The following is a 13016-nucleotide window of genomic DNA, read 5'->3' on the forward strand; positions in this document are numbered from 1 at the left end:
ATTTGTCTGAATGGACAGTCGCCGAGGTGGCATTAATGACCATCTGATGTCCGATTAACTTTCAAATTGATGCTCTGCAAATTGGTAGAGGCAGCAACATCAGTCATAGCGACGAGGAGCTATCTGTCATTCTCTTTCTTCAATGGCATTGCTTTACAATTTGCGGGACGGATTATATATTGATCTATATTTGCACTTATGATTGCACCGTCGTTATACTCTTAGAGAATATTTCTAATTTGCCTACCATTTTATAACTATCCTCATGCCGATGTAAACCCAATAACAAGTCAATGTTCTATATCACTTCCTTTTTAATGCACACCGGATCCGTATTATGTTTCGATGCTATGAATGGGGTTTTCAGCTGCCTAGATTGAAGACTAAGGGGGAATCACAATTAATTGCTTAATTTTATAAATAGCAAAGATCAAACACATGGCGAATTTAAGGGAGTCCTTTTGGATATCTAGCCATGTTCGCTTTATGCTGTTGCTGATTTCCAAGCACGGCGATAAATGTAGCGTTACGAGGAACGTATGCCCGGTGAAAGGTACTTAGAACTAAACGGACTGATAATTAGAATCGGTCGATACAGTCTCACTACTGGAGAAATGTCTTGACTACACAAAGTACGAACCTGAGTGGTGCTTTTAGATGGTTGATGCTGCTAATGAATCGATTCATTGTCACCTTTTTAATTAAAAAGCGTGAAATATGTTCAACCAGACCATGTCATAGAGAGTTGGACTCTTAAAAAGGAATGCTTTTTGTGCTTGCACTGTTCACTGTGGGGAAATGTTAATAATATTTGTATGCGGTGTTCTGAAGGTATTTAATACACCAGGGCTGAACACTTCACTGCCCTGCTCCTTATAAATGAGGACAGAGAACTGATAAATTTAGAAAACTCCTCACTGCTTTCGGATACCCTGGGTTAAACCAACCGTCAGATAATAGGTGGAATATTTTCACTGCATAAAACTAAAACAAACAGATTAAAAATACTCTTTCTGGTCTACCTCATATTCTATTATTCACCAAATAATTCAATTCAAATAAGACCGTCGATAAAAGAATGTAAGTAGTTTTAAGTGTGGGGCTATAGATTGGCGCACAGTGATAATTGACGAGCGACGTTTATGTCTTAAAAGGGGTCAGTCCTGAACAACAAAAAGAACGACTTCTGATGGAGTTAGAAAGATTGAAATTCATGGTAGAGAATGTGAACTGTATAATATAACACGATTTCAGCACTTAATATATGTAATTTTATCGGATGTTTGTACTGAAATTTAATGAATTTTATCTGTATAACGTTTATACCGAAGTTTACACATTAGCCTTTTAACACCAATTTAAATGATTGTGAAATTTACACCTTTCATTTTAAATTGGTCATTTGCCAAGACCTTTGTAAAAATAAACATTCGGCAGTTCGTCGGAGGAAGTATTTGTCAAGTTTAAAGTTATAAAAATAGCTGGACTTGTGTAATATGATTCATGGCGGTTGTTAAGGAACAATAAGCGAACGGGAGCACTTTGCTTGTCACGCCGCTGACTGGGCTACCTTAAAAAACACAATCTGCAGCAGAGGTGTATTTGAGCATCACACGTTACACAAACTTTTCTCCCCGCACCATAAAGAAAAGCCAACCTCGCCAGCATGAATATTTTAATGACACACCAGTCAGTAAATTAAACACCCTTGACTTATTTATGTGCCGATCGCAGCACTAGCAGGGTTAATTACGCGCTGTTGCATATCTGGATAATTACAACAGGCGATCAATAGACGCTGCCAAGCAGTGACTAGCTGCAGTTGGAGACCTCATTGCTGCAGGGTTCAAGTAGAATGTGGTTCTTATAGCGTGGAAGAGGAGAAAGGGCAGCGATCGGGGCTTTTACAACCCAGATGCACATCGCGCCCCGTGGATCTCCGGATGTGCGTTTAGTGGATTCGCGCGATCGGTGACAATCCAGACTGGAGATTTACACAGGTGCCTTGTTTTTGGATTAGTGTTGTGTCTTTTATTTTCTGAAATCGCTAGCCGACTTCTGGGGCTTGAATGTGGAGAGAGGATCTGCATGTGTGGTCCTGGTGCAGCTGAGACGCACAGAAGCTGAGCTCTGAAGCCGGGAGATCCGAACATGCTGCCCGCCTGGAGGGGGCTCTGCACTGGGGCAGGAGCAGCACTTTGCTGCCTCCTCGTCTGGATCATCTACTCGCACTTAGTCAAAGAAGGTAAATGGTTGCCTACCGTGATAAATAGCACTGCAATATTCTGTCACACCTTTCTTTAAAGCTAGCCTGATAAAGTTCAAGTGCTAGATACCGAGGAGGACTGCCGCCAATTACATTCTGCTTCTCGGGTTGTCTCTTCCAACATCCCCTAATTTCAGATGTTTTTACTGTGTAATATTTGGGTACGGAGCTAATATCACAACCATGGCAAACGGCTTTGATTATCGAGGTGAATGTACATCTTGCAGCGAAACATGTTTAGACACCTATACACGCCTGCGTAATTACAATAAATATGTACGCATTTTCTCTGTTGCGTACATGGGCACGACGGCATCTATTCTGCACCGTGGTTACATGTCAGTAACTAAACATACAAATGTCTTCCAGCGGATTTAACCAGTGTGTTATTCCTCTCTGACAGAGTGCCCAGTGTGTTTAATTCCGCGCGGTTTCTGTCAAATGTTAAACCGGGGAATAAGAACTAGAAATTACTCCAGGCATGGTAGAACTCTCCGTCTGCTTTTCGGGAATGCTTCGAGACTTTCAAAAGCTAGCGGCGTTGAATCGTGGGCCTGACAACCTCCCAGACCGTGGCACACTACTTGTGGGCTAGTGTCTGAGAATGACTGGTAGGTTAGACAGATGAGCGAGAGGGCTGCTTGCTGCGGGCACTGAGAGGTCCCAGAGAGGACAGGCCGAACGTTAGAGTTCGCGTGAATGACCACAACGGGACGGCAAAGTTTTACTGAATTATCGCGAAAGCACCATTTCCAGAGCGTTATTTTCCACTTTATTACTTTTGGAGCACATAGATTGTAAAGGGACTGAGCCAGGGCGCTCGAAGCTCTCAGCAGCAAACTTAGCATTGGACAGGAAATATTACAGCAATTTTGTCATTTCGCGCCGATACATAAATAAGCAATCATCCGTATACTGTGAATGAGTGCTGGGCTCTGCACTGCATGTGAAAGGGTAAACCGATAATCTTGTTGCCTGATCCAGACTTTCAGGTCGATTTGCCGATTTGGTCTGTATGACACGACTGCTGCGTACAACTTCATTCCGATATTTGAAACTCAGGTTGCTGAACCTTGGGAACAAGGGGCTTATGTTCGAAACGCTCAGTTTTACATCGTGAAGGTTTTAAAAGTTTCAATACGTATAACAGAAGGTGCTCGATTACGTCAAAATGCGTTTATTCGCTATTGGATTCGCTAATAATCAGTGGTTCCATCGTACAGATCAAAACAGTCTGAAATTGGCGGGTGGGCGTTCTATTATAATAAATACCTGCCAATTTGGGATTCTCATCTGAATCCCATGGAGAATACTTTCTCAACAGGATGCAGCTGTGTAAAAGGATGGACGTGCTTATTCTGTACACATTATTATTGTTAAATGGTTTGAATGTGAACAGCGGCAGAAGGAAGATGACAGTAATGGCTGTTTCGCAGGTTCTCCGTCGAGAGTGCCTGCAGCAACCGGTTGGCTTGCTGTAATGCTATTTTGAACTGGTCAGTAGAGGGTGCACAAAAGCAATGGGTTGGCAGTTGAATTGTGTCTTCTCCAACCTAGGTAAACACCTCGAGTCAGTAGGTGCTGCGGTGATACCATCAGATCAGAAATCCACTGAGTTCTGAACTAATTAGGGCTGAAATATGCAACACTCTCTGTGCCTTCTCTATCTTCGCTCTCGATGTACTGTAAAACAGTCGGTAATTAGGGGATTAACGAAGGCCCTTTATTAATGGAAGGGCTTAAACCATTAGACAGCTTTTTCCAAACTACCTCTGAAACTTTCTGCTCGTTGTTGTAGCCCAGAGCACAATGAGTCACGTTGCAAATCCTTAAAGAGGTGACAGTATTTATTGTCCAAAACGGATGTTTAAATTGCATCCCTCTTTTAATAATGAAAGGTGAAAAGTGTCAACAAACATCCAGACACCTGAAGAAGGTTCTCTAACTTGAAATGTTAACTCTGTTCCATTTTCAGAAATCCTGTCTCACCTCCCTGAGTCTTTCCAGCATGTTCTGTCTTTTCAAATCCAGAATACTGTGTACTCTAGTTTGAGACAAAGCCACCCCATACTTGGGTTAGTATTCTGTCTTTGCAGATCTGGTCCTAATGGGTTGTGGTTCTCAGGGGCCTGTTATGAACCTGTGGAGTTGGTGCTGTGCAGGGTTATTCAACCATACCTGCTTCAGTCAAATGAGTCTCATTGGTGATCTTCCTTGTGTGGCATTTGTTTGCCCAGTATGAGATGGCCTCCTTCATCATGATCTTGTATGATCTGGTATGTGTTGAGTCACCACTGCCTTCTGTCTCATCTGGGTATTGGGCTTTATCCTCTCTGTGCCTCCAACACCTAGCAGTAGCAAGCCTCTGGTAACATTACTCTGGTGGTGTACCTCTCTTTTGGCCATCTTCAGTTTATGTCCTACACTTTTTTGTACTTCTGGTTTTAGCTACCTTTCTTGTTGGCAGTTCCAGTTCATTTAAATTCTTCTGCAGAAATCCTTGTCATCCCTTGGATTAGAGTATTGCAAAGGCTAGGCTGCTCTAATTAAAGGCCTGGCTGTGATGATGTCTTTGGCAAATCATTATCCACCTTCACAGCATTCTTAGCCTTTCCATTACCTTATGCAGAGTGAAGTGATCAGACTCTCGGTCCTTGGAAAACCTCACAAAACTCTCCCTGGTCCCTGACTTCCCTGTTCATTCCTGGCAGGTGAATAATTTTATTATGCAGAGCAAAACATTGCAGTTTGGGGACAATTTACTTTGTGCTTCTGAAGATCAAGTCACCTTAAGTGCCCTGTTCAGCTCTCACATGGAAGTGTGGTCTGAGAACAGGTTCAGCCTCAAGCTGTGTCTTTTTCCATCCTGACTGAATTACCTACTTCAGGCATTGAATTTTACCTTCTTGTCTGGTAGGCTTCTCATTCTCTTGCATCAGTGGCTGAGAGATTGGAACGTAGCCTGCCAATTTCAATGTCTCATGCTCAGTGTTCTCATCATTTCTTGTTTCATTGCATAGGCTCAGGTAGGTGTGTTGGCTACATGTATGTCTTTGCCCAGACATCATAAAATCTTTATATTTTGTCTGTCTCCTCTCAATCACCTTTGGTGCCTCCACTTACCACCTCCCTCCATTCTTCCCTCCTCCATCTGTCTATCACCCCTCCTCACCTGGATCCACCTATTGCTTGCCAGCTCTGGCTTCACCCCCTTCCTCTCACCTTTTTGTACTGGATATCTTCCCTCTATCTCTCAGCCCAGATGAAGGGTTTTGACCCGAAATGTTGATTACCCATTTCCCTCCACTGATGCTGCCTGATCCACAAAGCTCCTCCAGTATTTCGGGCTTTTCTGCTCCCTGTTTCAGTATCTGCAGTCTCTAGTGTCTCCATTTTCTACAACCACTTTGGTACTCAGTGGAGCCACAGCAATTATCTTGAGTGGCTGTGATCATTTTGCGTACACACAGTTTCCCAATATGTTAATCGGTAAAATTTCTCCAGTCCAAATATCACAGCTAGTAGTTCCTCTTTGTGCATAATGTGTCACTGCATCTGTCAGAGCTCTGCTTATGTATGCCCTTGGCTGACCCTCCTGCTATAAGATTCTTTAAGGCTTCTGGCTGCAGTGTCAGCTCCTTATCATCAGAGTATTGCAACACAGATTCTGCTTATGTTTGAGCATTTGCTCATGAGTATTTAAGCAGGGCCATTTCACATTCTTCTTGGTCGGCTGTCTGACTGGCCCACACATCTGACTCAGATGGGACAGGAACATTCTCACACAGTTGATGAAACCAAGAAAGCATTGTACTCCTGCAACATTTGTTGGGCTTGGCATTCGCTTTACTGCCTTTATCTTTGATGGATCTGACTTTGGACCATCTCTGGTGATTTATGTGGCCCATAATGGAGTTTTTTTTCATTTTGATCTTAAGTTTTTTTTCTTGTTCAACTTCATTTGTTTTTTTTACCTGATCTCCAGGGTTCTCAATTTGCAGCAATGATCTAATTTTGCTTGTTCCATTCTTTTACTTTCAAAGGCCAATTTGTATCAGCTATAGACTTTCCCCACTGAGACTTTGAGACTTTTAAGCACAGCATCCAGTCTTTGCTGAAAAACCCTGTGGAGCTCTGTTGATTCAAAATGGCATTCTTCTCCAATGGTAACAAATTAACTGAGCTCCAAAAGCACTTCTAACTTGTCCTAGTTCTGATGAAAGATCATTAACCGGAAGCATTAACTTTGTTTCTTTTTCCACAGATGCTGCCTGAACTGCTGAGTATTTCCAGCATTTTCTGTTTATATATTAAATATTTACTCTCCTCATTGTGTAACATGTCAGAACCCAATGTTCATGTACAGTACAATTTTTTAAAAAATTGCTTTATTTACGAGTAGCTAATATCTTGGTTCATCACAGGGTAATAGCTCTTCTGATTTCCATTAGGGCCTCTGGGATCAAGGTAAATTTAAGCTCCCCTCTGGATTTCTCAGCACACTCCAAGTTGATACCCAGGGAATAGGCCTGTCTACTGGGGATGGATGAGCTGTCTTAATCAGTCTTTCCATTCTGCTTTGATTCTCCTTAAAAGCCACTGGAACACTTCTTGGTGGGCGAATTGTCTCAGGTTGAACAAGGTGTTATTTGCCTTCCATTTTCCTGTTCCCTGAAAGACATTGCAAATGAATTTGGAAATTGTGTAGCTGAAGTAGTTGCTTGCATTGAATCAACCTTTATGATCCTCTCCCATCTATTTTTGTTAGGCCCAACTACTGTAGAGTGCTGCTTCCAAATATAGCTGTGACATTTTTCTGCTCTACTCTGAAGTTCACATTCTATCTCTTTTGATTCTTTCAGTTTATTCCCTTCAAAGATCATCTTCCAGTGAGCTTCATTGTCATCATCTTGTATGTCAAAACATATTACTTGATTTCGGCTGCACCACCTTGTGATTGGTGGCTTGGTTTGGGAGGACATATAAGTTATTCCAGAATCAAGGTGCAAGTTTGCACTTACACAAACATTTTGGTGTAATTATATCTGGACTCCTAGATTCCACAAATAAACTGATCCCTGTTGACTGAGTCCTTCAAATCTGCTAAATTGCAATTAGTTACTCATAATCTTAGGTCTGATTAAGTCTCAAAGGATCCTGTCTGCTTCTGGTCATGTGTGAAAACTGGTAAAGCTCAGCTGTTTTATTTCTAGGGAGGGTGCTTTGTCCTTTTAAAGCATTTAATACCTTACCCAGAGTTTCATTTGAGGGCTTTCTCCTATGGTACAATTCTCCCTCCATAAGACCAACATTTGTTGTCTGCTCCAGTTTATCTGCCATAACTCAATATGCAGTGAAATCTCTTTCTTCCCTTCCATTCCTCAGAAGTTATTTGCTTGCAAATCCAATTACTTGGGCAGATTTATGTTCCTTTGTGTTCTCTCTCAATTCAATCATGTAGCTTATTGTTTCTTGTTTCTTGGTTCATATCCACATGTTATCTCAATTGGGAGGGAGCATGCTTAGTGTTTGGTAATCAAAATGAGTTCCAGCATCTAAATATGTCTCAGCACTCTCTCATTTACTGTCTAAGATACTGGAAAATAGCTGTTAATTCAACTTATAATAAAGTCACCATGTTTGTGAAACAGCTAACAGTATTGGATAGCACAAAACAAATTGTTGGAGGAACTCAATGAGTCAGGCAGCATCTGTGGAGGGAAATGTACAGTAATGTTCCTGGTTGAGACATTTTCATCTTGACTAATAGAGGGGAGAGCATGCTTTCTGTAGTTTTCTTCCAGACAGACTGCTGTTGGAACTTTCTACATATTTTTGCAGCCCAGGGAACATTCAATCTCTGGAGGTGGTCAATAATGGACCAATTATGGTCCACAAGTAATATTATGTAAGACATTAAATCCCCAGTTATGTTTGTAAACGGTTTATTGATCTGCCATCAAGCCATGCTTGTAGAAGAGAATTGGTGTGAACCTTTTTTGTAAAATTGAAGTTACATCAGAATTCTGTGAATTCCTTTTTAAAACAGTCTTTATTAAAGTTGATTAGAAATGCAGCTTGCAGCACAGTCATCTGTGACTAAATATCCCCTAGCTATGGAAATAGTCCATCAAGTTCAGTTGAAGTAAAACCTGGGAGATGATACGTAACCTTGGTTTTCAGCTTTGTGTGGGTTTGGAGGATTAATAGAGTGCTTTTGATGAACACAAGAATAATGCAGATTTGGTGGAGGTATTTAAAGTCATGAAAAGTATATAGAGAGTAGACAAAAACTGTTTCCACCGGTGGAGGGTCAAAAACTAGGGGACATAGAATGAAGGTGATTGGCAGAGAAACTAAAAGTAACATGAGAGAAATCTTTTGTATGCTGGGAATGGTTAAGGTCTGGAATGTCACAGAGTAATACAGCACAGAAACAGGCCCTTTGGCCCAACTTGTCCATGGCAACCATGGAGCCCACCAAGCTTGTTTAATTTGCCCACGTTTGGCCATATTCTGAATGTCTCCTACCCATGTACTTATTCAAATGTCTTTTAAATATTGTTATTTTGCTTGCCTGAACAACTTTCTGTGGCAGCTCACTCCATGTGCTCACCACCCTCTGCATGAAGAAGTTACACCTTGGGTCCCTTTTAAGTTCTTTCACCTCTCACCTTAAACCTATGCCCTCTAGTTTTTAGCTCCTCTTCCCTGGGGAAAAAGTTGATGTGTGTTCACCCTATCTATACCGCTCATGATTTTATATACCTCTATAAGGTAAAGTACACGATTATTTCAATTCTGAACTGTCACGTGGGAGTTGCAGCTACAATAGGATAAAGTGGCAGCAGATTCAATTGTAGCTTTCTAGGGAGTGGTCCTACCCAGACTGCTGTTACATAGAGTTGGTATGGACTTGATGGGCTGAATAGCCTCATTCAACTTAGTAACCAATCTGTGGTTCGCTAACCATCAAGTTGTGATTTGATAATGTCTCAACAGAACAATTCAATCAAAATAAGCAGCAATCAATTGAGGGTTACCAGACTCGTTTGCAATTTTGACATGTTTGAAATGTGTCTATGGATTGGCTTATTGTGGAAGAAGGGCTTTCAAGGGGTGAGGTAGTTTATTTGCAGAGATCTACTGGAGGAGGAATAGATTGCAATGATCTGCAGTTGAGGATCAGTGATCACAGAACTTCAAGGTGGGGGATCAGTGCATGTTTGGAGAGGGAGGGGTGGAAATGGTCCATTTTTTGTACAACTGTGCTGCTTGCTAGCTCTGATTGTGAAATAGAATTGATGATAGCTGGGTCGACGTCCAAGACCATTCTGTATACTGTGCTAGTGAAGTCCGGAAGCAACAAAGGCATAGCTGTGGATTTCAGCAGCAGATAAATTGAGGCAAGGACAGAATCATGTGCTATTACAAAGGTGATCATACATATCCTTGGCAATGGTGTAGATCCCATGGATGGTATAGGAAACTTGGGGGAAAATGCATTTATAAAGACAATGTAGAAACTCAGAAGTGAATTGTTATGCAATTGAATGGAAACATAACTTCCCTGTAACAGTGTTTAAAATGATGCTCTTAAGTACCAGAATGGGTCTGTCAGTGTCCTGTAGCATGCTGTTTATTTTACAGATGGAATTTGAATATATTTAGGAATCTATTAGAGAGTCATGAAATTATACAGCATAGAAACAGGCGCTTTTGCCCAACTCATCCAGGCCACTGAGATAAATTGATGAGGAAAAACTGAGTTTTCAATTGTTTTGGTGTGTCTTTTAGTAGAGCAAACCACTTCAGTAACTGCCTTGAAACTAAGGAAGTTGTTACTTACCTAGACTTTCACAACAATAAGCCTTGGCACCTTGGAACCTTGCCACTAAGTTCAGTTTTGTTTTGAATGAACAAAATATTTCTACAAGCACATTTCACATTGATGCTAAAGACAAATGTATACAGCAATCAAAAGCAAGAGACTGCAGTTGCTGGAAATTTGAAATATAAGCCGGGTTTTGACCCAAAATGTTGACAATTCCTTTCCTCCCACAAATGCTGCTCAACCCGCTGAGCTCTTCCGGCAGATTGTTTGTTACTAGGGATATTCAGCAGGTCAAGCAGGATCCAGGGAGAAATGGTGTTAATATTTCAAGACCATTCATTTGCTGCCTGACCAATTGAGTGTTTCTAGCTTTTTTTTTGTTTGTATTACAGAAAAACACATTAAGCTTTTTGTATTTTTCTTAAAATGTCTGCTAAGTAACCTGTTATATTGTGGTGAGAAACATGGATCATATCCAAGTTTATTTTCAAAGTTCAAACCAAAGAAAGTTTGTCAAATTAGTCCCCAAAAGTAGGTCAGACAATAGGGAACTAGCTGTTGGATGCATTGCCTTTTTTGAGTTATTGGTAAAATTATTTTCCTTTCACGTTTCTATTACTTTTGAATTTGTGCTAGCAATTGACAAGTTAAGCCAAAAATTTGGTCAGATTAGTATGTCCATCCCATCAAGTTCAGAATGATTTAGTTGTTAGACCTACTGCTGCCATAATTATAATTTAGTTAAATTTATTGACTTGCATTATAATAGGTTAGAGGCAATTGTATGGAATAGTCAACACCATAAATTTACCATCTATATTTAATCTATAATTTCTTACCATCTATTCAATGTGTAGCAGCTTCTACTGCGATGCGAAAGTAAGACACTAGTCGATGAGTTGCAGAACAAAACTGATTTATTTTCCCACCTTGCGCGGGCCTTTTAAGAGGAATGGTTCCCGCCCACCAAAAACGGAAATGATGTATGCGCTACGTCATCAAACTTTTCCCACGCGCTGGTTCTCCCCGTTGCTCAGGGAAGACGAAGGCCCAATGCCATCTTGGGCCTTGCCGCTCCGCGTGACCCGATCACTGAGCCGGTTCGCTTGCTTGGACAGTGAGTCACTACACAACCCCACCCCCAGAACCGGCGATACGGTCCCCAAGGTTTGCAGGCTGTGCTAGCCGTTGCTTAGGAGGTCGGCCTCTGCGTCGCGGTGTTGGGACCTCGACCGGTTGTTGTAGATCTAAATGGGCCGGTTTGAGGCAGTCTGTCATGAAGACTTCTTCCTTGCCCCCAAATGTCCAAAATAAAGGTGGACCCATTATTCCTGATGACCCAGAATGGCCCCTCATATGGTCGTTGCAATGGTGCCTGGGGTGTGCCCCACGAACGAAAACGAACTTAGTCTCCTAGTTCCTTGGGCTCACAGGATGGGGTTTGACCATGCTGTGAAGTGGGAATCGGTGCCAAGCTGCTGAGCCTCTCACGCAGTCTTTCCAGGACTGCCGCGGGTTGTTCGTCTTGCCCCCGAAGGGCGGGTATGAACTCCCCTGGGACGACCAGGGGCGCACCATACACGAGTTCAGCTGATGAAGCGTGGAGATCTTCCTTGAGGGCAATGCGTATGCCGAGCAGGACCCAAGGCAGTTCGTTGACCCAGTTAGGACCTTACAGGGGGGCCATCAGGGCTGATTTCAGATGGTGGAAACATTCTACCAACCCACTTGATTGAGGGTGGTAGGCCGTGGTGGTGTGCAGCTGCTTCCCTAGCATGTTCGCTAATGCAGACCATAGGCTGGTGGTAAACTGGGTGCCCCTGTCTGAAGTGATGTGGGCCAGAACACCAAAACGCAAGATCCAAGTTGTGAGCAGCGCCCGGACACAGGAATCAGTCGTGATGTCAGATAGAGGGGTTGCCTCTGGTCACCTCGTGAACCGGTCAACGATGGTAAGGAGGTACCAGGCTCCTCTTGAAACTGGCAGGGGACCAACGAGGTCGACATGGATGTGGTCAAACCTTCTATGGGTAGGCTCGAACTGCTGTGGCAGGACCTTGGTGTGTCGTTGGATTTTTGATGTCTGGCAGTGCGGACAAGTCCTGGCCCACTCACTGACCTGTTCGTTCAGGCCGTGCCAGACGAACTTGCTGGTGACCAGTCGGACAGTTGATCTGATGGATGGGTGCACCAACCCGTGTACAGAGTCGAAAACGTGTTTCTGCCAGGTTGCAGGAACTATAGGGCAGGGCTGACCTGTTACGACATCGCAAAGGAGGGTCTGCTGACCTGGACCGACTAAGAAATCTTGGAGCTGCAGGCCTGAGATTGCGGTTCTGTAGCTAGGCAGCTCGTCGTCGGCTTGCTGTGCGTCAGCCAGGGCCGTGTAGTCTACACCCAGGGACCTGTGGATGGTTGGTCTGGAAAGCACGTCAGCAATGACATTGTCCTTTCCGGAGACATGTTGGATATCCATGGTGAATTCGGAAATGTAGGACAAATGTCGCTGCTGATGAGCTGACCAGGGATCGGAGACGTTGGAGAAGGTGAAAGACAAAGGCTTATGGTCAGTGAAAGCGGTGAAAGGCCTGCCTTCTAAGAAGTACCAGAAATGCCGGACTGCCAGGTACAGCACTAGAAGTTCCCGATCAAAAGCGCTGTATTTTAGTTCTGGTTGTCTAAGGTGCCTGCTGAAAAATGACAAGGGTTGCTAACGGCTTTTGATTAGTTGTTCCAGTACCCCACTGACCGTGGTGTTGGATGCGTCCACCGTGAGGGCGGTTGGGATGTCTGTCCTAGGGTGTACAAGCATCGCGGCATCTGCCAGGGCGTCCTTGGCCTTAACGAAGGCAGCCACGGCCTCGTCGTTCCAGGCGATGCCCTTGCCAGATATCAGCAAGAACAAAGGGTGCATGA

At 43.1% G+C, this 13016-nt stretch overlaps 1 protein-coding gene across 2 annotated transcripts in view; it reads left to right on the forward strand.

Annotated features, from left to right (window-relative positions):
* Nucleotides 1–2767: 2767 nt before the first annotated feature.
* The window catches only part of LOC127580834 (chemokine-like protein TAFA-5), a 265787-nt gene continuing 255538 nt past the window's right edge, over nucleotides 2768–13016 (forward strand). For both annotated transcript variants that reach the window (XM_052034764.1, XM_052034763.1), the window contains exon 1: nucleotides 2768–2877. In XM_052034764.1, the coding sequence (XP_051890724.1) occupies nucleotides 2871–2877 (7 nt within the window). In that variant the 5' untranslated portion in view covers nucleotides 2768–2870. The remainder of the gene's footprint in view (nucleotides 2878–13016) is intronic.

Source organism: Pristis pectinata, chromosome 20 (genome assembly GCF_009764475.1).
Source record: "Pristis pectinata isolate sPriPec2 chromosome 20, sPriPec2.1.pri, whole genome shotgun sequence".
Taxonomy (NCBI): Eukaryota; Metazoa; Chordata; class Chondrichthyes; order Rhinopristiformes; family Pristidae; genus Pristis; species Pristis pectinata.